The following is a 22,557-nucleotide window of genomic DNA, read 5'->3' as shown; positions in this document are numbered from 1 at the left end:
GTTTAATTACCTTGAGTCCGCATTCCTTGATGAAGGTTAGTGGACCTCCAGATAAGACACGTTAATGCATTCATTCAGTCATTATTCTCTCTGTCGACTGTGGGTGAAATAGTGAAGGTGTCTCTTTTCTGCAGGTTTCTCTTTGTACAACAGGCGTTTGAGGAAGTTTCCTCCTCTCTCCTGTATGATGAACAGCTGAGATGTGACTGTAGCTGCTTTGTACTTGTATTTGTGTGTAGCACTGCCCCACCCTCATGTAAATGGTTCCAAACACAAGCAAATGATACAGTCACAAAGACACCAGAAGTCACCAAGGTATATATATATATATATATATACTTATATATATATATATATACTTTAGACCTCAAGTTTATTAGAGAACACATGCAGTGTTGTATTTTTAGCCTGTTGATGGTCAGGTAGTGTTATCTGTGGTTAAGTGTTAGTGTATATTGTTATTTGATCAGCCACATCTGGCAAGTAGTTTGTTTACATTTGTTTTTGTTGAAATAATTTTGAGTATATTTTTAGTATTTTATATTAATTGAAAAACTGATTAATTTCTTCTATTTTTTGAAATTTTATGGTAACTAAGTAGTTGCTTAGGGGCCTCTGGACCACTAGGGGGCCCCATGTGGTATTATTTGTTTGCATCCTTTGGTTTTGGTTTCCTTAATGCTGAATTCATTCATGTGGCTTTGCTTTCTGTGTACAAACATTTTTATACCTATTGGTTCTACGTGATTTGAGCCTGTCAGATAGTAGGACAGATATTAGGTGGCAAAAGAGAAACATAACAGACAGACAACTGTTGTTTCTGCCAATGTGTCTTAAAGATCCAAATGAACATGTAAGAATCTTAAAAATCTAGAAGCTCTTTCAGTGTAAATGTGTGTATTTAATATTACAGGCTACAATAGAGAGAAACACAATCACAGACCAGAATCATGATACAACTCCTGCAGCAGCTCCTCACATTTACATAAACTAATCTATCTTTAAACATTTTTTGAATTATTTATTTAATTATGATGACGTAAGGTCCTACAATTTTATTGGACAAAAAACAGTTTTATCTGCACCAATCTTAGTACTGGTCTCTGTCCTGCCACACATATGAAAATGGCCTGAACCTGTTACTAATAGTAAGTCAAATAATGAAAATACTATTACTGTAGTTGTCCAAGTCTAAGGACAGTTGTATTTTGACAAAGGAAAAATTCAATTTAAAAAAAGAAACATCTCCTCTCATATAAAAATAGGTTCACACAAATGATCACAAATGAAAATGATATGAAAATGTCTTGTTTTACAGTTTTCAACAGATCACATTGTTCACTTTCTTCTCAAGAAATAACCCTTATAAAAGTGATGGCACCGTTTGCATTTTCCTGATGTTCTGCAAAAATAGATCATGAAATGTGATTGAATCGTTATTAGATTTGTGCAGAATCCTTGATTGAGATTTTGTGAGTGCAGAGAAAAAAGGCAGGTGAGTCAATCCAAAAACTGAATGCAACAAGATCCAAAATCTAATTTCCAAAATCCAATAAGTCTCAATCTATTAATAGTGCTAATATTCTCAATCCAATGTTAGTTCCAATTTCCAAACTCTATATCCAAAAGACTAGAGTGACTTACAGAACGGGGAGTTAGGCCACATCTGAGCAGACAGATGATCAGACAGGCAAAACTGGAGTCAGGAAAAGGCTGCTCTGTGCGACACGATTAAGACTGGAGACGTGGAAGGTCGGATGGATCCTGAGTGGGAGCTGCAATCTCACTGACAGAGAAAATATTGAAAATAGGGAAGGGACACACTGAGTGAGGGGCCAATATCCTGCATTTTAAATGTAGTGGAAGGTCAGAAGAAATGAGTCACACCCTTTAGTCCAACTTGATAGCTGTGTGTCTGCGAACGGTGGTTGTTGTCGCATTTCTTGTAAATAAATAAATGGTAAATAGTCGCTTACATAGCACTTTTATCCAAAGCGCTTTACAATGTTGCTTCCCATTCACCCATTCACACACACACACTCACACACCAATGGCGGTGGCTGCCATGCAAGGTGCTCACCTGACCCACCGGGAGCAACTTGGGGTTCAGTGTCTTGCCCAAGGACACTTCGACTTGAAGCCAGGAGCGGGGTTGAACCACTGACCCTGTGGTCCATGGTCAGTTGCCTTACCAACTGAGCTACAGCCACCCCATCCATTGTAGCTATGGATGGACAGCAGTAATGTCTGGTGACCTCTCCTCCAAGCCAGGTGGCATCTCTGATGGAATGGCAACAATAGTAGCTCGTGGCTGTAGACAGTTGACAGTTTGGCAGAGAGTTGACCACATTCTTGGGCCAATAAGAGGGGTCCCAGGAGCAGAGCAGGTGGTGTCCAGTTTCCAGATCATGGTTCATCCCTTCAATTTGGCCATTAGACTGTGGGTGGAAGCCGGAGGACAGGCTGACGGACATGTCCAACAGCTTACATAGTTCACACCAGAACTTGGCCGTGATTTGACCTCGGACAGAGAATATGTCACAGGGGAGGCCGTGAAGGTGGAAAACATGTTGAATCATGATTTCGGCCATTTCTTTGGCAGAGAGAAACTTGGAAAGACGGATGAGATGCACTATCTTGAAAAATCTTCTACTGTGAGTAGTAGAGTTTTAGTACCAAGAGGTCTCTGTCTCCTACATCCTAATGTCTCTCTGCTGTGGTGAGCTGTTGAGAAAAGAAGACGTAGGGATGGATCAAAAGAACAGCACCCACTCTTGATTTCATTGAAAGTGGTATCTGCTTTAGGAGTCCAAGTGAAATTTATAGATGTCTGCTGATGCAGTGATGCAGTGATGGAACTATTGTCCTTCATAATCATGTCTCCCAGTACATTAAGTTTTAGAACACAGTTCCAACCAGGGTGGATGATATTTATTCATGGTAATTCTCAATGGACAGGTAGATGGACGTATCCAAGCTGGGACTGGAATTAGAGACGTGTCCGTCCAGGGCATGAATCTGTAGGGGTTTTAGTGAAGTCCAGGTTTTGGTGCTACTGCTTTGTCTATGAATTCTGCATCTGCCCCAGAGTCAATAAAGGTGGGAGAAGAGTGGGTGTGACCAGGAAGAAAGATCTGGACTAATGTTCTCAATGTAATATCAGTTCAAATGTCCAAAATCCAAAACCAAAGGACTTCAGTGACTTACAGAATGGAGAGTCAGGCCACGTCCAGGGATATAGATGATCAGCCAGGCAGAACAGGAGTTGGTAGAAATTCTAATTGTGTTTATTCTCAGCAACAACAATGTAGAAAACCATTAGTATAAAAAATCTCCTTATAATATTATCACAATAATAATATGTTAGTGGCTTTAACTTTGGGTTTCTCTGATTGAGTTGATAGTAATTACAGCATGTATGGAACGTTTTTTAAAGAAATTATTTTTTTAAATAAACGTTTTACTCACTTTGATTCTGCCTTGTTACTAACATTTGTGCTGCAATAAATTGGTAAAATATATTTAAAAAATAACATGAAAACAATGGAATGATATTATTAAAGCATAATAATAAATTGTGAATTTAAAAAATATTTCTCTTCACCAGATTTTAGTCAACAGTGCTGCAGCTCAGTGACAACCAGCCACAGCCTGAGAGCTGCCACTTCATCAGATTCACATATCACACACATGAATCCACAAGAAACTTGGCTAGAGAGCAAAGTCATCATTCAACCTGCATTTAAAATGACAACTTAACTTAAAACAAGTGTGAGCTTTAAACAGCATCTTCACTGAGACAGATGAACTTTTACAGCCTGAATATTTTTAACATGTCACTGATTAAATAATCAAACTCTTCACACACATATAAACATTTTGCAGCTTTTTCTGTGCAGTTTCCCACCACTGACTGATGTCTGTGCTGTTTTTAGTCTGCAGTAGTGGTTTTGGTACATTTGTTCTCTACACGTTGTCAATCAGCCACAACCAAACCAGAACAAGTCAAACTTTCCATCTCACAGCTTAGTGAAACCCACAGAACCACACGACACAAACAACAATTGAGACTAAAGTTTCTTGAGGCTGCAGAGAAACAGACTCACTGCTGCAGCAACAACAGCACTGTACAAAACTATCAATAACATTTTTTAGAACAGAATGTGATGTGGTGAGAGAAGCTCTGAGGACCAGTGACAGTCAGCAGGTTGTCATCACTGGTTAGACTGGTGTGATGGTTTGAAGGTCGGCTTCAGTGAAGAGTAGACGACCTCTGGTTCCACTGGAAACTCTGAACAAACACACACAGGTTGGTAACTACTGCACTAAAAAGTAGTTAAAACTCGCTTCACATCAAGCAGCTCAACAGTAAAATACTGATGAATGTCTCTGTTGATTTGATGTCTGTGGTGACTGTTTGTCCAAACCTGATGTCTTCTGTCATCACTGCTAAGTAGACAGCAACTGTTTCAGTCTCTGCAAAATAAAATAGCAGTTATTTTACTCCAAGTATTGTAAGAAAGGTTACTGCTACAAATGCTGCAGTTCTCCACAGTAGGAACATGTCAATTTGTAAAAAGTAAATGTGAAAGTTGAACTTTCTAATCCTGAAGAAGCCGAATGCAGTTCTTAACCAAACTGTAAAACACTTCCCACATTTTTGGAGGTGGTGTTTATGTTCAGAGTGTACATGGATGCAGAAACATTAATAATAATATATTTAGAATATTGATCATTAACGTGTGCAGTCCAAATTCAGCTGAAGTGTTTTTACATCCAAACTGAAACTGAAAACTAGGCGACCACAGAGGTGTTAGCTTCTGTTAACAGATTCAACTCAACACAGGTAACAAAACAGGCCGACATGCAAAGCATGAATTGTCTTTAATTCAAACAGATCAAATTATGGTGTAAAACCTGAAATAAATTTGTTTCTGTATAAAAAAGTAATATATAGTGTATATATCAAGTGAACACTATGTAATTTCATTGTAATGTAGTTATTAATCTGTTAGACTGTCACCAATGAATAAATGATCCACACACATTTTTTCAGTTAATCTGAACTCTGACCATTCATTCTTTCCCCATAAGTTTTTTGGTTTCCAAAAACTGTAAAAATACCATCACTACTCAAATATTTTTCAGGGAGCTCATATTTTAGTATTACCACTTTCTAAAATGTAAAGCTGTGTATCATCAGCATAGCAGTTAAAGCCAAGGCCATGTTAAAGTGTCAGTGTATACGAATAAAAAACCAACTAGTGGCAGTGAAATCTGTACTTGTAAGGATCATCGTTAAAAGAATGAATGAGTTTATTTATTTGTAATTGCATAAGTACAAAAATGTTTAAATTACCGAAACTCCTCAGCTCCTAGCTACATATCAAACTAGCTTTGGTATAAGACTCTGAATCAATTTACCCAGGACGTCAAATACTGACACTGTCAAAAACCTGTGACGTCTCATAGATATGCACAAGGTTGCTTTTGTGTCAGTATGTGATGCCCAAGGTTTGTCCTTCTCTGACTGGTTAGAAAGGTGAAGCTCACTCTAAAAGCTTTAGAAATGATTATATCTGCAATGCTGTCAGTGCTGCTCTGTGCTGACCACACTGCTCCATATGAAGATAAGTTATTCAGCATATTTTTACTAAGTAAATATTTAAAAAAAATCATCAAAACTGATGATTAGAATTGATGGCAACTTACAATTTTTGTGAATGTAGACGTCATCAGAAATGGAAGGAAATAGTCGATAAAAAAATCATGTTTAACTTTCAAACAGTGATTTAAAGAAAGTTTCCACTTTTTCAAACACCCAGATGTTTGTGTCTCACCTTTAAGTTTCCTCTGAACACATGGTCTCATCAGTAGAACCAGTATCACCAGTAGATCCAAACCCAAGACAGATAGAACAGACAACAACACATAGAGATGTGGAGACGATTGGGATGTTGGTAATAGTGAGATGGTGGGTTTCTCTAAAATGAAGTAGAAATAATGATTCAACTTACTAAAAACTATATCTACCTGGTTTATCTTTTGAAAGGTGTAAAATGTAATTAAAAATCCTAAACGTATTACATTTGTTGATTGTGAATACTTTGTTTTTTGTTCTTAATATTGCAGAAAGTTGACAACATCCATACAGGAAACATAAAACTGATTTTCTTTACCTTCCTGACATGTGAAAGAGATCCAGCTGTGTGGAGGTGGTGTTGTAGGTTTTTCTGTAGAGAAAATCACCTGTTCAGGTGAACATGTGGATGAAATAAGTGTTGAGATCAAAGTGAAGCTCCTGACCTGTGACGTAGATCCAGCTGGGTGGAGACTCTCCATGACTGCTGATGTGACACTTGTAGAGGCCTTCATCAGACTTGGTAACATGGTGGATGGTCATGTGACCTGTAGGCTCAGTCCTGATGAGGGAGCCATCTTTATAGAAATCAGCTGGGAGCTTGGAGGGAGGCCTCTTTGTTTGACAGTGCAGAGAGACATCATGTCCCTCCATCACAGGGAGGACAGGACTCTGCAGGATCACTGCTCCACCTCAACACAGAGACAAACTACAGCATTTCATCCATTTCCACACAGCTTCATCAACACTAACTCCACAGTCTGATCTTACCAGTGACAGTGATGGTGATGCTGTTACTGGTTGATCCCTCTCTGGACTCACACCAGTAAACTCCACTGTCCAATGGGTCGATGTGGCTGATGTTACAAGAAGAACCAGCAGGTTCTCCCCACTCATCTTCACACGAAGTCCTCTGTCTTTTGGTTGTGTTCCTCCTCAGTGTCCATCCAGCAGAGCTGTCGTCCTCCTCACAGCTCAGAGAGATAGAATCATGTTCAAACAGCTGAGAGCTGTTGGGTCTCACAGTCAGACGAGCTGTGAGAAATTCCGTGTGTGTTTGAGCAAAACATAATAGTGCAAATAAAACAACAACCCTGAATAAAATGTGTTTTAATGTTTTTACAACTTCACCAAGTCAAATTCTAGCTTAGGTAAAATGAAGTAAGCAACACGTTCTCATCCCACAGCATCAGATATTGACACTTCCTATGTCATCAAATTGTGGTACTTTGTATGTCCTTTGATTCCACAGCAACAACTTCATATACACAGAAAAACTACATTGGGGTTAGTGGAAACAACTTCAGGGTTAAGTTAGATTAAGTTAGAGGAAAAATGACATAAAAAACAAAACACTACAAACAGTGAGAACGACACACACGTACAGCCTTTGTGATGTGAACGGGTACATTAAGCATCACTATGTAACACAAAGGGACTGGACAAAGTGCAGCTTTTTGATGCCTCGGGAATGAAAATGGGCTGAAGTAAATGGATCTTCCAGTCTAATACACATATTGTTTAAGAGTTTCCTTTTCTGAAAATGGGAAAAGACACAAATGCCATATGTGGGAATAAATATGCATCAATAGACTATAACTGCAAATAGTCCGTGTTTTTCAATTCTCGCTCGAGGACACACCTGGTGGGACTTCAAGCTCAATGCTCTTTGTTTTGAGCTATCAAGCCATTTTGATTTTCATGTGACATTAAAACATATTTTGACTTGTAGTTTCCATTGTTGCATTTTTTAAAAGTTCTCCATTAAAAAATCTTCAAGTTATAACATTTATTGTGAAGACAGCTACAGGGGATCACTGTTAAACCTGGAATCTAAAGTAAAAGCTTTCCAGTCTTATGTTTTAATAAAAAAACATTGCTTATTTCTTCTAGACCCTGACTGATCATTAAAGAGACTAAAGAACTCTATCAAAATAAAACACGGTTCATCTGTCAAATCCGAGACTATAGATGAAAAACATGAATCTAGTGTTTTACCAACTATGCAGAAAAAATAATGTGAACAGCTTAGTTATTATACAGAATATTATTGATTTTTCTGCTTAAATTTGTCTCAGGATTATGCTCATGGATTATATTTTCATTCTCTTTCTCTAATTATAAGATGAATGTAATATACAGTTGATGAAAGGAATTTTTTAATTTTGAGAAGTAAATTACCAGTTGTCATATAACTCGAAACATTTCTTAGTAAATCTGGTTATTTTTAAATGATAATTAGCCCTAATGGCATCTCTTTTTTACTTTGTCAAATAAGATATTATATTATTATTAATACAGACTGAGGAAGAATAATCAGTACCAGCAAATTGACCCTTTAACAGCTTTAGATCATCAGAAGAGAAGTTTACTAACCTTGGTTTGTGATGCAGCACAGCAGAGGAGTCACAACTAAAGAGAAATATTATATGTAAGGTTAACATCATGTCCATTATGGGAGAGGAGGTTATGGTGGTGGAGGGACTGGAGATATAATAACTATAACAGATAATAATCACTCATGTAAATTTACAGTGTGTGGTTAATACACAGAAACTATCAGGATTGTTTTCAGGTCTTGATGTTGGATTTAATGTAATAGTACCATGAAATTGTTATATGAAATGTATTTTTACCAAATCAATGAGCAAATGAATATAATATTTAGAAGCTGTAAAACATTTAATGGTGCTGTATAAAAATTACATTTTACTTTAGTCAAATTTAGTTGTTTTCAAAAACTTAAAGAGTTTAACTACACACTTGTTATTCAAAGTTTTCATTTTCTGAAAAAACACTGTTTCCTAAGTGACCAAATTTCATCCAAATTCATCCAACAGTCTCTAAAGTGTTGTGAAACCAGAGGTGACACACAAGTCACAAATTTTTCTTCTCTTCATGATTTTCTGATTTTACTTTTTAAATTGTACATTTTTCATATTTTATGATAAAGCTGATCAATATAATTTTGTTTAAATGTTGTTTCTTTACTAAATGTTTGATCCTTTTGAATATTGATCAATATGTAGCTAAAAACCATTCATCTACAACTCATACTATAATTATGACAAACTATGATTGTAATCATTTAAATTAGACAGATTGTACTCACGAAGCAGACACTGAAGAGATGTTTCATCCATTGTACCACTGCGTGATATGAGCTGAAAGCCTGTTTTGGTCACAGTAGCTAATCCCACTTCCTTCCTCTTTGTAAGTGAGTTTTTTTGGGGTGTTATTTTTTTTACAGTGGTTTGCAGGAAATAGCTCATTTACTTTTAATGTGAATATTTTGCAATTGAAAAATACTTTTCTGGAGGCCTAGATAGAATGATTGGACAGGATTGTCCTAATACCAACTTTGAATGGCACGTGACCTAAGAAAGTCTTAAAGTTCGTTAAAGATCATAATGAAGACCAAAGCAGTTCAACTCAGTTACCGTATCACAATAGCATATAATAAACACCTCCCAAGTGCTGTCACTATGACAGGTTCCTCTGTTTTACAACATAATTGGTAGCAATTCTCTGGGCATTATGTGGACAGAGGACACAAGATCAGGACAAGTCAGTCTTTGTTCTGAGTCAATTCTATTTGTCTGTCAAAGCGTCTGCTAAATGACTAAATGTAAATGTAAAAAAGTGGAACGTGAGGTTACAGGGAGCAGAGGTGAAGAAGGTGCAGGACTTTAAGTACTTAGGGTCAACGGTTCAGAGCAATGGACAGTGTGGAAAAGAGGTGAAGAGGCGAGTGCAGGCAGGTTGGAACGGGTGGAGAAAAGTGTCAGGTGTGTTGTGTGATAAAAGAGTATCAGCAAGAATGAAAGGAAAGGTGTTCAAGACGGTGGTGAGACCAGAGATGTTGTTCAGCTTAGAGACAGTGGTTCTGAAGAAAAGACAGGAGGCAGAGCTGGAGGTAGCAGAGCTTAAGATGTTGAGGTTCTCTTTGGGAGAGACGAGGATGGACAGGATCAGGAGGGACAGCTCATATTAGATGTTTTGGACATAAAGTCTTAGAGGCCAGATTTAGGTGGTTTGGACATGTTCAGAGGAGAAACTGTGAATATATCTGTAGAAGGATGCTGAGGTTGGAGCTGCCAGGCAGGAGGTCTAGATGAAGAACAAAGAGGAGATTTATGGATGTAGTGAGAGAGGACATGAAGTTAGTTGGTGTGAGAGAAGAGGATGTAGAGGACAGAGTTAAATGGAGACACATGATTCATTTGACAACAACAAACAACTGCTGAACAACAACAGTATCTGGTAATGTCTCCCCAGAGGTTTATTAAAAATGTGTAGTGCTGAGTTTACTCTTAAGTGTAATTTCCTTGTTGAAAAACTGTCAGTCAGTCTGTTCCCCTTCTACAAGTAAGTGTTATGCTGGAAACTCATGTACATACATAATTTCACACCTCTTAAGTAACGAGATGAGGTTATGGTCATATGAAGCTTTGTGAAGCATTGAATCTTGTATTGAAAAGGGTTAATTACTAGGATCTTTTCCTCTTTGATGGCATCTGGTGGCCACAAGTATGAAGAGCAGCTTAAATCTACAGCTGGAAATGAACAGCTTCATTACATGTGAGTTGACAGCTGCTGTTCTGTCTGATATCAGACTATCGTTGTGGTGCTTTCAACATTTTTTTGGGTGAAAAAATATTGTTATATTTTTATGATTATTTACTTTTCTTGTTTGAACATGTGCTCTGGTGTGTTCTCCCTATTGCTTCTGGACGTTGCTAAACATAATAGAAAAAAAAAATATATATATATATATATATATATATATATATATATATATATATATAATACAACCCAATCTGTGATGTCCCTTCCTCCACGTGCTTATGTAATAAATTAACCAGTAAACATTACGTTTATATATAGTATTATATTGTAACTTATATGCAGTACGAGTATACTATACTTATAATGTATTTCTTATGTATTTATTTGACCTGAGAAAAGTGCTTATGAAAATGGTTATTAACAGGTAAAAATAAACACATTATGCATATTTGGTTATTTTATTAGTTTTTTATTTAGGAAGAGAACGTCTCACCTAAAATCACCAACAAAACACAGAACGAATCCCATCAATGATTCTCTTATAAACCACTGAATCAGGTACCGATGCAGTGACGCACTGAAGAAGATTCACTGACGTCATTGATCACGTGACCCTGGTTAAACGAATCAAGCCTCTGACGCTTACGTCGAGGCGCCATTTTCGAACACAACGTTTTTCACGGGCTCCTCCTTTATCGTTGTTCTCTGTTGTTCGAGAAGCCGTTTGTGAGCCGTGGGAACATCAGTTCGACAGGACACGTGTCGCCTGTTAGGTCCCTATTCGTTCTTCTCAGTCACGTGCCACAAACTTTGTGCGAACATTCTTACCTGTTGGTCGACTGCAGCATTAAGCTAACTTAACGTTAGCACCTTATCACTCAATCGGGCTGTTGGTGAACAGTGAGAATCGTTGTTTCAACCAGTTTGACATGACGTTGTTCACCTTCTTACTCAGGACGAAGCCAAATGGATCCATTGTTCCTGCTCTTCAGAGAAAACACGTTGGCAAAGTGAAGCCAGATTGTCCATCAATGGTCAGCTCTGCTCACAGAAAGCCAGGTTTGTGTGTTTACTGAAATGACTTAAAGGCCTAGTGTGTTCGAAGTTAATGTTAAATACAATTTTCAGCTGAGACATTTTGTATTTGACCACTTTGCTATATGAATTATATGATTCCACCCATACTTTGCTGCAGCTTGATGCAGGCATTGCTCCCAATAACCTTAGCTTGTGTGTGTGTGTGTGTGTGTGTGTGTGTGTGTGTGTCAAGGTGCAGGGAAAACAGAGCACAGATTCATCAGTAAAGTATCTGAAACCAGAAGTTTACATACATTGTATAGAAAAACACACCTTTGTTTATGCGCATGTTAGTCACCAAAGCACGTTTGTCTCTGCGACACATAGCCTGTCTCCTTCCTGAGCGGTATGATGGTTGGACATTCCCGTGGTGTTTAATAATTTGAACAGATGAACGTGGCACCTTCAGGAAATTCTGTCCAAGGTTGAACCAGACTTGTGGATGTCAACAATTATCTTCCTGATATCTTTGCTGATTTCTTTAGATTTTCCTGTGATGTCACATGAGGATCAGATCTACAGTTGTGCCTCCAATTACCTCAAATGTTGTCAATTAAGCAGAAGCTTATCAGGAGCTTCCAAAGCTATGACATCATCATCTGGGCTTTCCCAAATTATTTAAACTTCTGACTCTGAAGAAGGTAATAAAAAAATTATCTTAAACATTGTGTCTCTCATTATTCTGACATTTAGCAAATAGAAATAATTTTAGTAATCCTAAGTGACCTAGAGCAGGAAAAGTTTAGTCTAATTTAATGCCAGACAGTGAGGGGGGGAAATGTTATGTGGCTTTTTATACAGTGTATGTAAAATTCTGGTTTCAACTGTGTGTCGCCCTGCATAATTATGTTAAGCCTCCAGAACTGCATAAGGACCATATACCTCAGGGGTCACCAGCCTTTTTGAAACTCAGAGCTACTTCTTGGATACCGATTAATGTGAAGGGCTACCAGTTTAATATGCACTTTGGAAATAAAATAATTTGCTCAATTTACCATTAATTATATGTTATTATTAATAATTAATTAATTAAATTAACGATAATCATCTATGTGAAGACACAGATCATGTTAATGATTTCTCACAATATCTATCAAATGTGATTTTAAAAAAGAATAGCAACAAAAAAATTAGATGCAGCTCATTGGTAAGTGGCACTACGGTGAGATATTTTTAGAACCGGCCCGCGGGCTACTCATGTGGTCCGTGCGGGCTACCTGGTGCCCACGGGCACCATATTGGTGACCCCTGATATACATACACATAGGCAAATGCAATTCTACAAGGTTGACTATGTTCTATGTTCCAGGCTTGTTACTAGTTCTGTACAGTAGTGGGGGAAAATCTACTTGAGAACTTCTTTGATGCACTTGACCATTTCTTGCCAAGCCTGATGGACCTGTTTAGAAGAAAGTTACCTTTTGGGTGAGCTTTTACGCCAGACAAAGGTTGGTTGGCTTGTCTACATCAGTCTCCTACCTCTCTGCCCTCTACCTCTGTTCCTCTCTGTTCCCTTTGCCTTTCCTCTCTATTCTTTAATCTCCTTGTTTATGCTTTACCCTTCTGTCCTCTCTCGTTTCTTTTCAGGTCATGTACTGTCATTGTCTCCTGTACCTTTTGCAGTAATGTCATAACATTTGTGGGGAAATTCTGAAATGTATTTGATAAAAACATGTGAATATATCTTCCAGATCAGGTGTTGGGACTGCCAGTCATCTAGGGGAATGATCCTTCTGCCTTCAAGACCTGCACTGTGAGACACTTTCCCCCCAATTTCAGCCTTAAAAGAGAACTGTCTGCTACACATGTCAGAATCATTTATTCAGCATTCGATTTTTCCCAGATTTGAACTTCAGTGCAGTTTATATTATACAATACTTATCATTACAAATAGTCAAAGGGGATTTTGTGTGGACAACACAGCATTATCTAACTGACATCATCTTTTCTTATTCATTTTTTCTCTGTTAGGATGTAACTACAAGGACTTTGACACTGAAGCCCCAGTGGGAATCTTCTGTGTTGATCAAGAAAGTCCTCAGCTCCACCCATCCAGAGTGACATCATCTTGGAAGGGAGTGACCCTTTGGGTTTTTAATGTTTGGACTGATTTATGCCCTGCACTTGCAAACACTTTCAGCTTTATTCAGCAGGTAATGCTCAAGCTAGGGAGAAGTGAGCAGGGTCCAAAATTCTAACTTTGAAAATCAGCTTTCAGTTTAAAAAGGGTTCTGAATAGTTAAACTACTGTTCCAAGTATCAGTAGTTAGTTTGTGATGGTGCACAAAACTTTTTAATTGTACTATTAGCAGTATATGCTTATTGTATTTCGGCAGTAGCATCAGAATTGCAGCTCCCATTGATGTTTGTTCATTTGTTTGAAACTTGTACTTTCTTCAACCCACGTTTATCACAAATTGATTGTTCAGCAAACCATGAGTTTAGGTAGTGCAGCCTATCAAAACAGAGTTTGAGGATTTGTTGTCTTACTGAGATATTGACTGTTATATTCACATGTTAAATTAAACAGTAAGTGAGTTTCTCAAAATAGTATAATTTAATTTTGCCAGAAATCTACTTCAAAATCGAATATTTATCACTGCAATTAACTGCTGAGAAGGAGATTTAACTAACTGTAGCTTCTGTGATAATGAAATTAAGGCCACAGATCATGTCCTCTGAAGCGTTTTGGGAGGATTTCCAAGACTGGCTGTCAGGCAAAATTCAACTAGTTGCTCCTCTTACAAGAGAAAGTATTTTAGTTATTATTTTGAAAGACTAGAGAAGTGATACATAATTTGACAATCAGCTATTTTTGGCAAAGGTTTTCATTCACACATCCACATGGAGACAAAGACAAACCCCTCTCTTCTGATTTAAAAAGGACTTTGTAGAGAATCACGTCAATGCTTTGAGACTGATGAAGGAAAGATAGAAAATTGTAGAGCCCTATTTGCCTCTTTATTTAAATTATTTTAACTCAGTGTCTCTTGAATTCTATGTCATTAGTATTTGTAGTAATTTATATTTGCCTTAATAGTTAGTTACTTCACTGTATTTAAGATGTTTTTTTCTCTTATTGTTCCATCCAGTGTGACTCGCATATGATAAGTCATACAATCATTATTTTTCCTTCATGTTTGTGTGTTGTTTCTGTTGTTCTTTATACAATTAGAATTATAATTAAAAAAACAAAAAACATTTTTGTCACCTCCCACAGCTGCCACCATCTACTCTCGGCTGCTTCCATAAGAAGCACAGTTCATGTCGTACCAGCATGTCACCGTTCACTGAGTGGAGCCGAGTCGAGTTGTAGTTAGTTACCTGATGGTGTCAGCAGACGGCACATATGGTAAATGAGCCTCATTTGAACCCACTATTTGAACGAGTCTGGTTAATTGTTTGCTAACAAATTAAAGCTTTAGTTAGAATCGGACTGTAGAGTGAGAATATGGCCACTAGAGGCAGCACCACTCGTATCGAGCTCGCAAAACTACTAGTAAAACTTCCTGATTCTTCTCCTGTGGACCGAACGCTGACATGTCAGACAAACTGCTTTACAGGAAACGGGCTAAACTTTTAACAATAACGAAAACAAAACCCTCTTAAATCTATTTTTTACATTTTTAATCACATTTCTCATCCCATATCAACAAATTTAGCTTTGGCAAATTAAAGGTCTTTTAAAAAGTAATGTAAGACAACGATGTCGGCTTCGAAACTGATCCTGTTTCTGTGTCTTCTTCTATATTAGCAGAGGGACATGAGAACCCAGAGTAGATGTCAGACCCTGGGTCCAGACTGAGGAAGACCTCGGTATGTGTTCACATAATGTCGGGCTCGTTGTTTCTCTTTCCATCGGTTTAATGGCAAGTTGCCATCAATGAAGCAGAGATGTTATACAGGTGCTGGTCAAATAATTAGAATATCTTCACAAAGTTCATGTATTTCACTAATTCCATTCAAGAAGTGAAACTTGTATAATGTATTCATTCATTCCACACAGACTGATATATTTCAAGTATTTATTTCTTTTCATTTAGATGATTGTAATTGACAACTAATGAAAACCCCAAATTCAGTATCTCAGAAAATTAGAATATTACTTCAGACCAATACAAGCTATACACCAAGCTATACTTTCTATCTGAACAGATCAGAGACAGCAAGTTGTAAATTACCTCCTGTGTGGTCACAAAGTCGTCAAACTCCCTTTAGTAGCACAGCAGTTTCAATATTTCCTCACTTAGATGAATGATTAAGAACATCGTCATCGTTTGACGCAGGCCTTTGTTGGTCATTTCCACCTCATTTGTGTTTCGAGGTGTTGGTTCATGTTAGATGTTTGCTGTGTGCTTGGCCTGTCAGTCAAACCTGTTGCCAAGCAATGGCCCAAACCAGGGGGCAGGACCAGATCTCCCAGATTTCCCATCAACATGTCACCTGAAGTCCTAGTGAGGTACAAGTCCTGTGGCAGAGTGTCCAAAGGTTCCAGCAACATCCAGGAGACTTGGACGGTGACGAAAAGCACCTGGAGAGGAGATACTTCCTGAACCCGTTATTCAGCTCTACACTGAGGCACCTGTCACCAAGTAGGTGGTCCGCGAGATCTCTGGATTAGCCAAACTAGAAACTCTGTTCTTCAAATACTTTCTGCATTTGACCTTTATCTTAAGTTTAATGTGTCCCACACCATGAGGGACACAAGTTGTGGAGTAGGTGGCAACTAAGTACTGATTCAAACAGGGTGGATTTTGTCACTATCACAGCCTGTTTGCTTGTTTTTGGTTGGAAGGACAAAAGAAAATTTGAGGGTCACTCTGCCCACCACAGCATCACTGCATGTCCTGGCCTCTCATTCACAAGTGAAGTGTTTAGTGGAACAATTTAGTTTAGTTGTTCTCCAAAATGTCCTGTAAGAATGAATAGAGATGCAGCATCATGTGACTGGATAAAAGTCCAGCAGGTTGATTCTTCTTCAGTTTGTAATGAATTCAGTTCCTGTCAAGAAGTATGAGGATTTTATTTGGTTCTAGGAAATGCATTGCTCAGTGGAGATCAGATATTTATTTAAAAACAAAATATTTTTTTTTTTAAATGATGAACACAGGTAACAATTCATAAAAGTGCATATTCTGTAAAGTTCAGGTTTATGTCTGCAGCATAATTCAGACATGGCCACAGTTTGGCAGCATGTGCTCAAGTCTGCATATGTGGGAACTTGTGGGGTCTCAGGAAAAGTGTGTGTGTGTGATAGATAATCAAGTTAATAGTAACAACAACTAACACATCACCTACTCTACAACCTGTAATATGTACAAAATAAGAGTAAATATAAAAGTGATGTTATGTTCTGTGGAGGTGTTAGGTTACAACCCATGAGTTACTGTGTGTGCTGGACACCAACAGAAGGACAGGAAACAAAAGGACAGTTAGAAGGAGACAGAAATTACACTGTAAATACTTGAAACATTAATTATAAATAGAAAGTAAAGTGCTTTTACAGCAACATCACAGCTGACTGCAAATATCATGCCGTCTATTTTATTATTATTTATTATGATATTAATAAAAATCATTTAATTTGGATCATGGAGTGGTTGGCACTGTCACCTCACAGCTAAAAAGGTCTCTAGTTTGAATCCTGGCTGCAGCCTTTCTGTGTGTTCTGCTGTAAACAAATTGTTGTAAATGTACATGTCAGCTCAGCCAAATTATCCTGTACAGATAAAGAAATAATAATTATACATTAATTTAAAAAAGATCATATTAATGAATAAAATCAAATTAATTGTGAAAATTAATTAAAGTCTCTTTATTTTACCTTGTAAACACCATCAAATTACAATTTGCTGTTATTTTTTATTTTATGGTAAATATGTGTTGATCACACTAACAACCTCAAACTGTGGTTCATACTGTAAGTGCTGCAGCTCATTGACAAACAGCCACAGTCTGAGCTTAGATCATAAGAGCTCAGTGATCTATGATCAGAATAATCCACTCTCTGCAGGAGACACAGAAAACTCCACACTGTACAGATAATTATAAAATGGCAGCTCAACTGTGAAAACCAATGCTTTGATATTAATCTGCCATCAGTTACAGGTTTTATAACCTACTGTATCTGTGTTTCACTGCGAGAGAAGAAGCTTTACAGGCTGAATCTTCTCAAAATTTCACTGATACAAGAATCAAACACAAACGCAGACACTCTGCAGCTTTTCTCTGCAGTTTCCCACCACTGAACGGTGTCCAGCTTAGTGAAACCCACAGAGCCACTCGAGACAAACAACAATGAACGTTTATTAATACTTAAGAAACAAGAATCATCAGTAAATCAGAAATAACAGTAAAGTTACTGAGGACAGTGAACCAGCCAACAACTGGAAGTCATCATCGACGACCAACTGAGCTTTAAGGACCACATCTCGTCAGTCTCTAGGGCAGCAGATTTGCTCTCTAAAACATCAGGAAGATCAGACCCTACATCACAGAATATACAACCCAACTCATTGTACAGGCGCTGGTCACATCTCGTCTTGATTACTGCAACGCTTTGTTGATGGGGTTACCAGTATCCACAATCAAACCCTTGCAGATGATCCAAAATGCAGCAGCTTACCTCATTTTTAATCGGCCAAAAAAGACCCATGTCACACAACTTTTTAGATCTCTACCCTGGCTTCCTATAGCTGCTCGCATCAGGTTCAAAGCTCTGTCTCTTGCTCACATGGTGGTTAACTCAACAGCTCCCGCTTACCTCAACTCACTCATTCAAGTCTACAATCCTTCCCGCCTGCTACGATCTGCCAACGAACGACGTCCGGTGGTCCCAGCACCACATAGAAGACACCAAGCAAAACTGTTTAGCGCAATGATCCCACGATGGTGGAACGAGCTACCAAACGCTGCACGCTAAGCTGACTCACTCCCAATATTCAAAAAACTGCTGAAAACTGAATTCTTCCGCATCTTCCTATGCACTTAAATCTCTTAAAAAAAACAAAACAAACAAACAAAAAAAGTCCTTTCTGCTCTCTTGCACTTGCATCTCGTGAACTGTGAACACTTTGCTGATAGGACTTTGCTTTGATGTTTTCTCCTTGACTTAGATTTTTGCTGCCTTGTACCTCACTTGTAAGTCGCTTTGGATAAAAGCATCTGCTAAATGACTAATTGTAAATGTAAATGTACTAATCCTATAACACTGGAACCAGTTAGAGTCAGTGGTTGGACTGGAGGTGTGAAGGTTTGACGTTCGATCTCAGTGAAGAGTAGACGACCTCTGTGTCTGGAGGAAGCTCTGAACACAAACACACACAGTTCAAGAAAAGATGAGACAATGCTGGAAAAAAAGCTTCTGAGGTTCACGTCTTATCTTGTCTTTCTGCAGAGAGACGACCCAGCAGAAAGTGAAACTAACACCTGGTGGTTGGACCGAGCAGACTCAGAATCTTCATTCTGATCATTAAAGACTATTTCCCTCCATAATTCAACCAAACCTGACTGAATCTCTCCATGATAGAAACTAAAAGTAGAAAAAGTACAAATCCTCCCACTGAGGTCAGAGAGCCCTGTGCAGCTCGTCGTACTTGCTCTTCATGTTTTCCTGACTCTGCCATGGTTCAGTCAGCGGTGCCAGGGTGGTTAACTAACTTCTGCACGAGTGCACGTTGACCTAGTTACAGCCTGTTCACGTCTGGGCAAGAGTCTAGCTACTGGATGATGAAAGGTTCCTTTCACAGGACAACTAAATTATATTTATGCTAAAATATCATTTGTGAAATATTCAAAAGCTCATGTGCCATAAAGACTTGGTGAAAGGAGAAACTGAGTCTTACCTGAACCTCTGCTCCTCTTTGGTCTGAAGACTATTTGTCCATAACTGACGTCTTCTGCTTTCACTCCAGAGTAAACTGCAGCTGAATAAGCTTCATGAAATAGAAACAAAACTGGTTACTTTACTGCAAGTAACTTTACTGTACTACAACTGATAGCAGTAATGTTAGTATTCTTACTGATAGTATTATCACTATTAACAATACAAATATTGTCAATGCTGGTAAATTAAACTATTTTACATGTAGAATAAAAACATTTTAGGAAGAATAAGAAAATCTATAATTAAACAGCTTATTAATGACAAAGAGGAAACACAAAGTTTCTCAATTCTACTGTGACTTTCTGGTGACACATTTTAACACAGAACCAATATCACATGACTTTATATGGTTCACACTATAACAGCCAGACACGAGAAACAGGCTTCAGATCACAGTTTACTGAAAACCAGAAGAAGTTGTAGCTGTTGTTTTACATACGATCAAAAAGTTAAGCTGATTAATTTACAGAGAATGTAGAAAAGTTTAAGACATGAAATCTGCATTGTTTTTAAAAACTTTTTTTTTCTTCTGTCACCCATCTGATCACCACTCAGACTGATATGGGGACTCTTTAAGGGGCCCAACCCCAGCGTTGGTAACCACTGAACTAAAGGCGGCCTGGTGGATCAGTGGATGGAGCATCACACTGGGATGCCGACGTCTGCAGCATCAAATTCTACCCTATGCATCAGGTGCATCCTTGAGCAGTGCTAGCTCCCCGGGCACCACCTCTTTCTGCTCCCCCACCCCCTCAGGGGGAAGTGTTAAATGGGCTCAAAGACGATGTCTGTAAATGAAGTAGTTAAACCTGCTCCAACAGTAAAACACTGCTAAAGCATTAATAAGAATTAATAATAACAAAGACCTGCTGAACGTCTAGGTGCTGATTTGATGTCTCTGAAGACTATTTGTCCATACTTGACGTCTTCTGTTCTCACTGCAGCTGAATCCGTCTCTGTAAAATAACATACACATTACTTTACTGAAAGTACTAGTACCAGCACTGTATGTAAAGCAATACCCATAAAAATACTGAATTCTTATTTTTATTAAAAGGTCCTGCAGTGAAAAACCTCCACATTCAGCTGAAGTATTTTTTTAACAAACAGGAAACTGGGCGACCACAGAGCTGTTAGAGTCTATTAACAGATTCAACGCAGAGAACAAAAACTGACACACACAGCAGAACACATGGTTCATTATATTAAAATAGATCAGACTATGATGTGAAACTGTATGAAATAAAGGAGATAAAACTTTAATAAGTTGTGGTTCCAAAAATATGTAAAAATCTATCAAATATAGTGGTAAGAAAACGTATGTGAACCATTGGAATTTTATGGTTTTCTGCATTAATTTGTCATAAAATGTGATCTGATCTTCATCTAAGTTGCGTATTAACAAATATAATGTGCCTAAAATAATAACATAATAATGTTTTGATATTTCATGTCTTTATTGAGAACAACCATAAAATCCTCAGAGTGCTAGTGGAAAAGTATGTGAACCCTTGAGTTAATGACCTCACAAAAGCTCCTTGGAGTCAGGTGTTCGCATAACTGGAGTCTAAGAAAATGAGTTTGGAGGTGTGGACTAGAACTTTGACTGAAAAAACACTCAAAACATTTTGACTTTGCTCCACACAAGAAGAATTTCATTATGTAAACTGTGCCTCATCAAAAGAGCTTTCAGAGGATCGATGATCAAGAATTATGTATTTACATAAAGCTGGAAAGTTACAAAGTGATTTGAAATACTAAATAATACTAATAAAATACTTGAAATTCACCAGTCTACAGTAAACCATCAGCAAACCATCTACAAATGCAGACACTTTGGGACTGTGGCTACTCTACCAAGAAGTGGGCACCCAGTCAAAATGACCCCAGGAGCACAACGAAGACTCATTAATGCCACTGTATAAAGATGATCTGTTGTCAAAAGTGACATGTTCATATATGTCATGTATGATGTCATCTTCTCCAACATTTACCTCATCAGCTGCAATCAACCAAAATGAACAATAATACGATGCACTGTGTAATAATATAAATGGAGATTTTTATTCACAAAATAGCCCAAGAAAAATTAAACTTAAGTGCAACAAACATTTGTATCCCACCTTTAAGTTTCCTCTGAACATGTCGTCTCACCAGTAGAACCAGTAACACCAGTAGAAACAGCAAGACCAGTAGAACACCAACACAGATGAGTGGAACAGACAACCATGTCATCCTGTCCCCCTTATGGAGATGAGTAGAGGCTGATGGTGAAGAGATTGATGTAGGGGATGGTGTGGTGATGGGTTTGTCTAAAATAAATGATTATTAAATTCACTTGAATTAAAAAAAAAAAAAAACATCAACTGACTTTTGTCCTGACCTGTGACGTAGATCCAGCTGGGTGGAGACTCTCCATGACTGCTGATGTGACACTTGTAGAGGCCTTCATCAGACTTGGTAACATGGTGGATGGTCATGTGACCTGTAGGCTCAGTCCTGATGAGGGAGCCATCTTTATAGAAATCAGCTGGGAGCTTGGAGGGAGGCCTCTTTGTTTGACAGTGCAGAGAGACATCATGTCCCTCCATCACAGGGAGGACAGGACTCTGCAGGATCACTGCTCCACCTCAACACAGAGACAAACTACAGCATTTCATCCATTTCCACACAGCTTCATCAACACTAACTCCACAGTCTGATCTTACCAGTGACAGTGATGGTGACGCTGTTACTGGTTGATCCCTCTCTGGACTCACACCAGTAAACTCCACTGTCCAATGGGTTTATGAAGCTGAAGTTACACAAAGAACCAGCTGGTTTTCCCCATCGATCTCCACACTGAGTCCTCTGTTTTTGGGTTGTGTTCCTCCTCACTGTCCAATTAGCAGAGCTGTCGTCCTCCTCACAGCTCAGAAACACAGAATCATCTTCAAACAGCTGAGAGAAGTTGGGACTCACAGTCAGACGAGCTGTGAATTCAGTATGTAGTTGAGCAAAACACAATTGTACAAATAAAACAACAACCCTGAATACAATTAGAATTTTTTTACAGCTTTGCCACATCAAATTCTAGATGTGGTTAAATGAAGTAAACAACAAGTTCTCATCCCACAGCGTCAGATATTGTGCTGTGGTGTTTGTCCTTTGGTGTATCATATGACAC

At 38.2% G+C, this 22,557-nt stretch overlaps 2 protein-coding genes and 1 long non-coding RNA gene across 15 annotated transcripts in view; 1 reads left to right on the top strand and 2 right to left on the bottom strand.

Annotated features, from left to right (window-relative positions):
* Positions 1–3,593: 3,593 nt before the first annotated feature.
* Positions 3,594–22,557, bottom strand: part of LOC137137858 (uncharacterized) — a 28,017-nt gene continuing 9,053 nt past the window's right edge. The window contains exons 1-5 of one of the 4 annotated variants that reach the window (XM_067524645.1): positions 8,973–9,093; positions 6,307–8,272; positions 6,180–6,233; positions 5,841–5,984; positions 3,594–4,476 (exon numbers count right to left, since the gene is read on the bottom strand). In XM_067524645.1, coding sequence (XP_067380746.1) covers positions 4,349–4,476; positions 5,841–5,984; positions 6,180–6,233; positions 6,307–6,514 — 534 coding nt within the window. In that variant the 5' untranslated portion in view covers positions 6,515–8,272; positions 8,973–9,093 and the 3' untranslated portion in view covers positions 3,594–4,348. Of the gene's footprint in view, positions 4,477–5,840; positions 5,985–6,179; positions 6,234–6,306; positions 8,645–8,972; positions 9,094–22,557 lie in introns of those variants that run through there. The other 3 variants (XM_067524646.1, XM_067524642.1, XM_067524641.1) reach the window with 3 other exon arrangements.
* On the top strand, positions 11,077–20,251 carry LOC137137879 (uncharacterized). Of its 10 annotated transcripts, none has more exons than XR_010915832.1 (7): positions 11,077–11,488; positions 12,816–12,954; positions 13,198–13,259; positions 13,478–13,659; positions 15,261–15,322; positions 15,875–16,098; positions 19,947–20,251. It is a non-coding gene; the product is annotated as an uncharacterized lncRNA (long non-coding RNA). The 10 variants fall into 10 exon arrangements; XR_010915827.1 differs by having other exon boundaries at positions 13,478–14,858; XR_010915829.1 differs by having other exon boundaries at positions 11,077–11,241; positions 11,385–11,488; positions 13,478–16,098.
* On the bottom strand, positions 17,802–22,072 carry LOC137137849 (uncharacterized). Its single transcript, XM_067524623.1, has 5 exons — positions 21,775–22,072; positions 21,515–21,703; positions 20,258–20,347; positions 19,351–19,440; positions 17,802–18,812 (listed from the first exon to the last, which is right to left on the bottom strand). Exons 1-5 carry the CDS (start codon positions 21,980–21,982, stop codon positions 18,733–18,735), a joined length of 657 nt encoding a protein of 218 aa, XP_067380724.1. The 5' UTR covers positions 21,983–22,072; the 3' UTR covers positions 17,802–18,732.

Source organism: Channa argus, chromosome 12 (genome assembly GCF_033026475.1).
Source record: "Channa argus isolate prfri chromosome 12, Channa argus male v1.0, whole genome shotgun sequence".
NCBI lineage: Eukaryota > Metazoa > Chordata > Actinopteri > Anabantiformes > Channidae > Channa > Channa argus.
The sequence above is the reverse complement of the archived record's forward strand: the minus strand, read 5'-3'. Positions and strand labels throughout refer to the sequence as shown.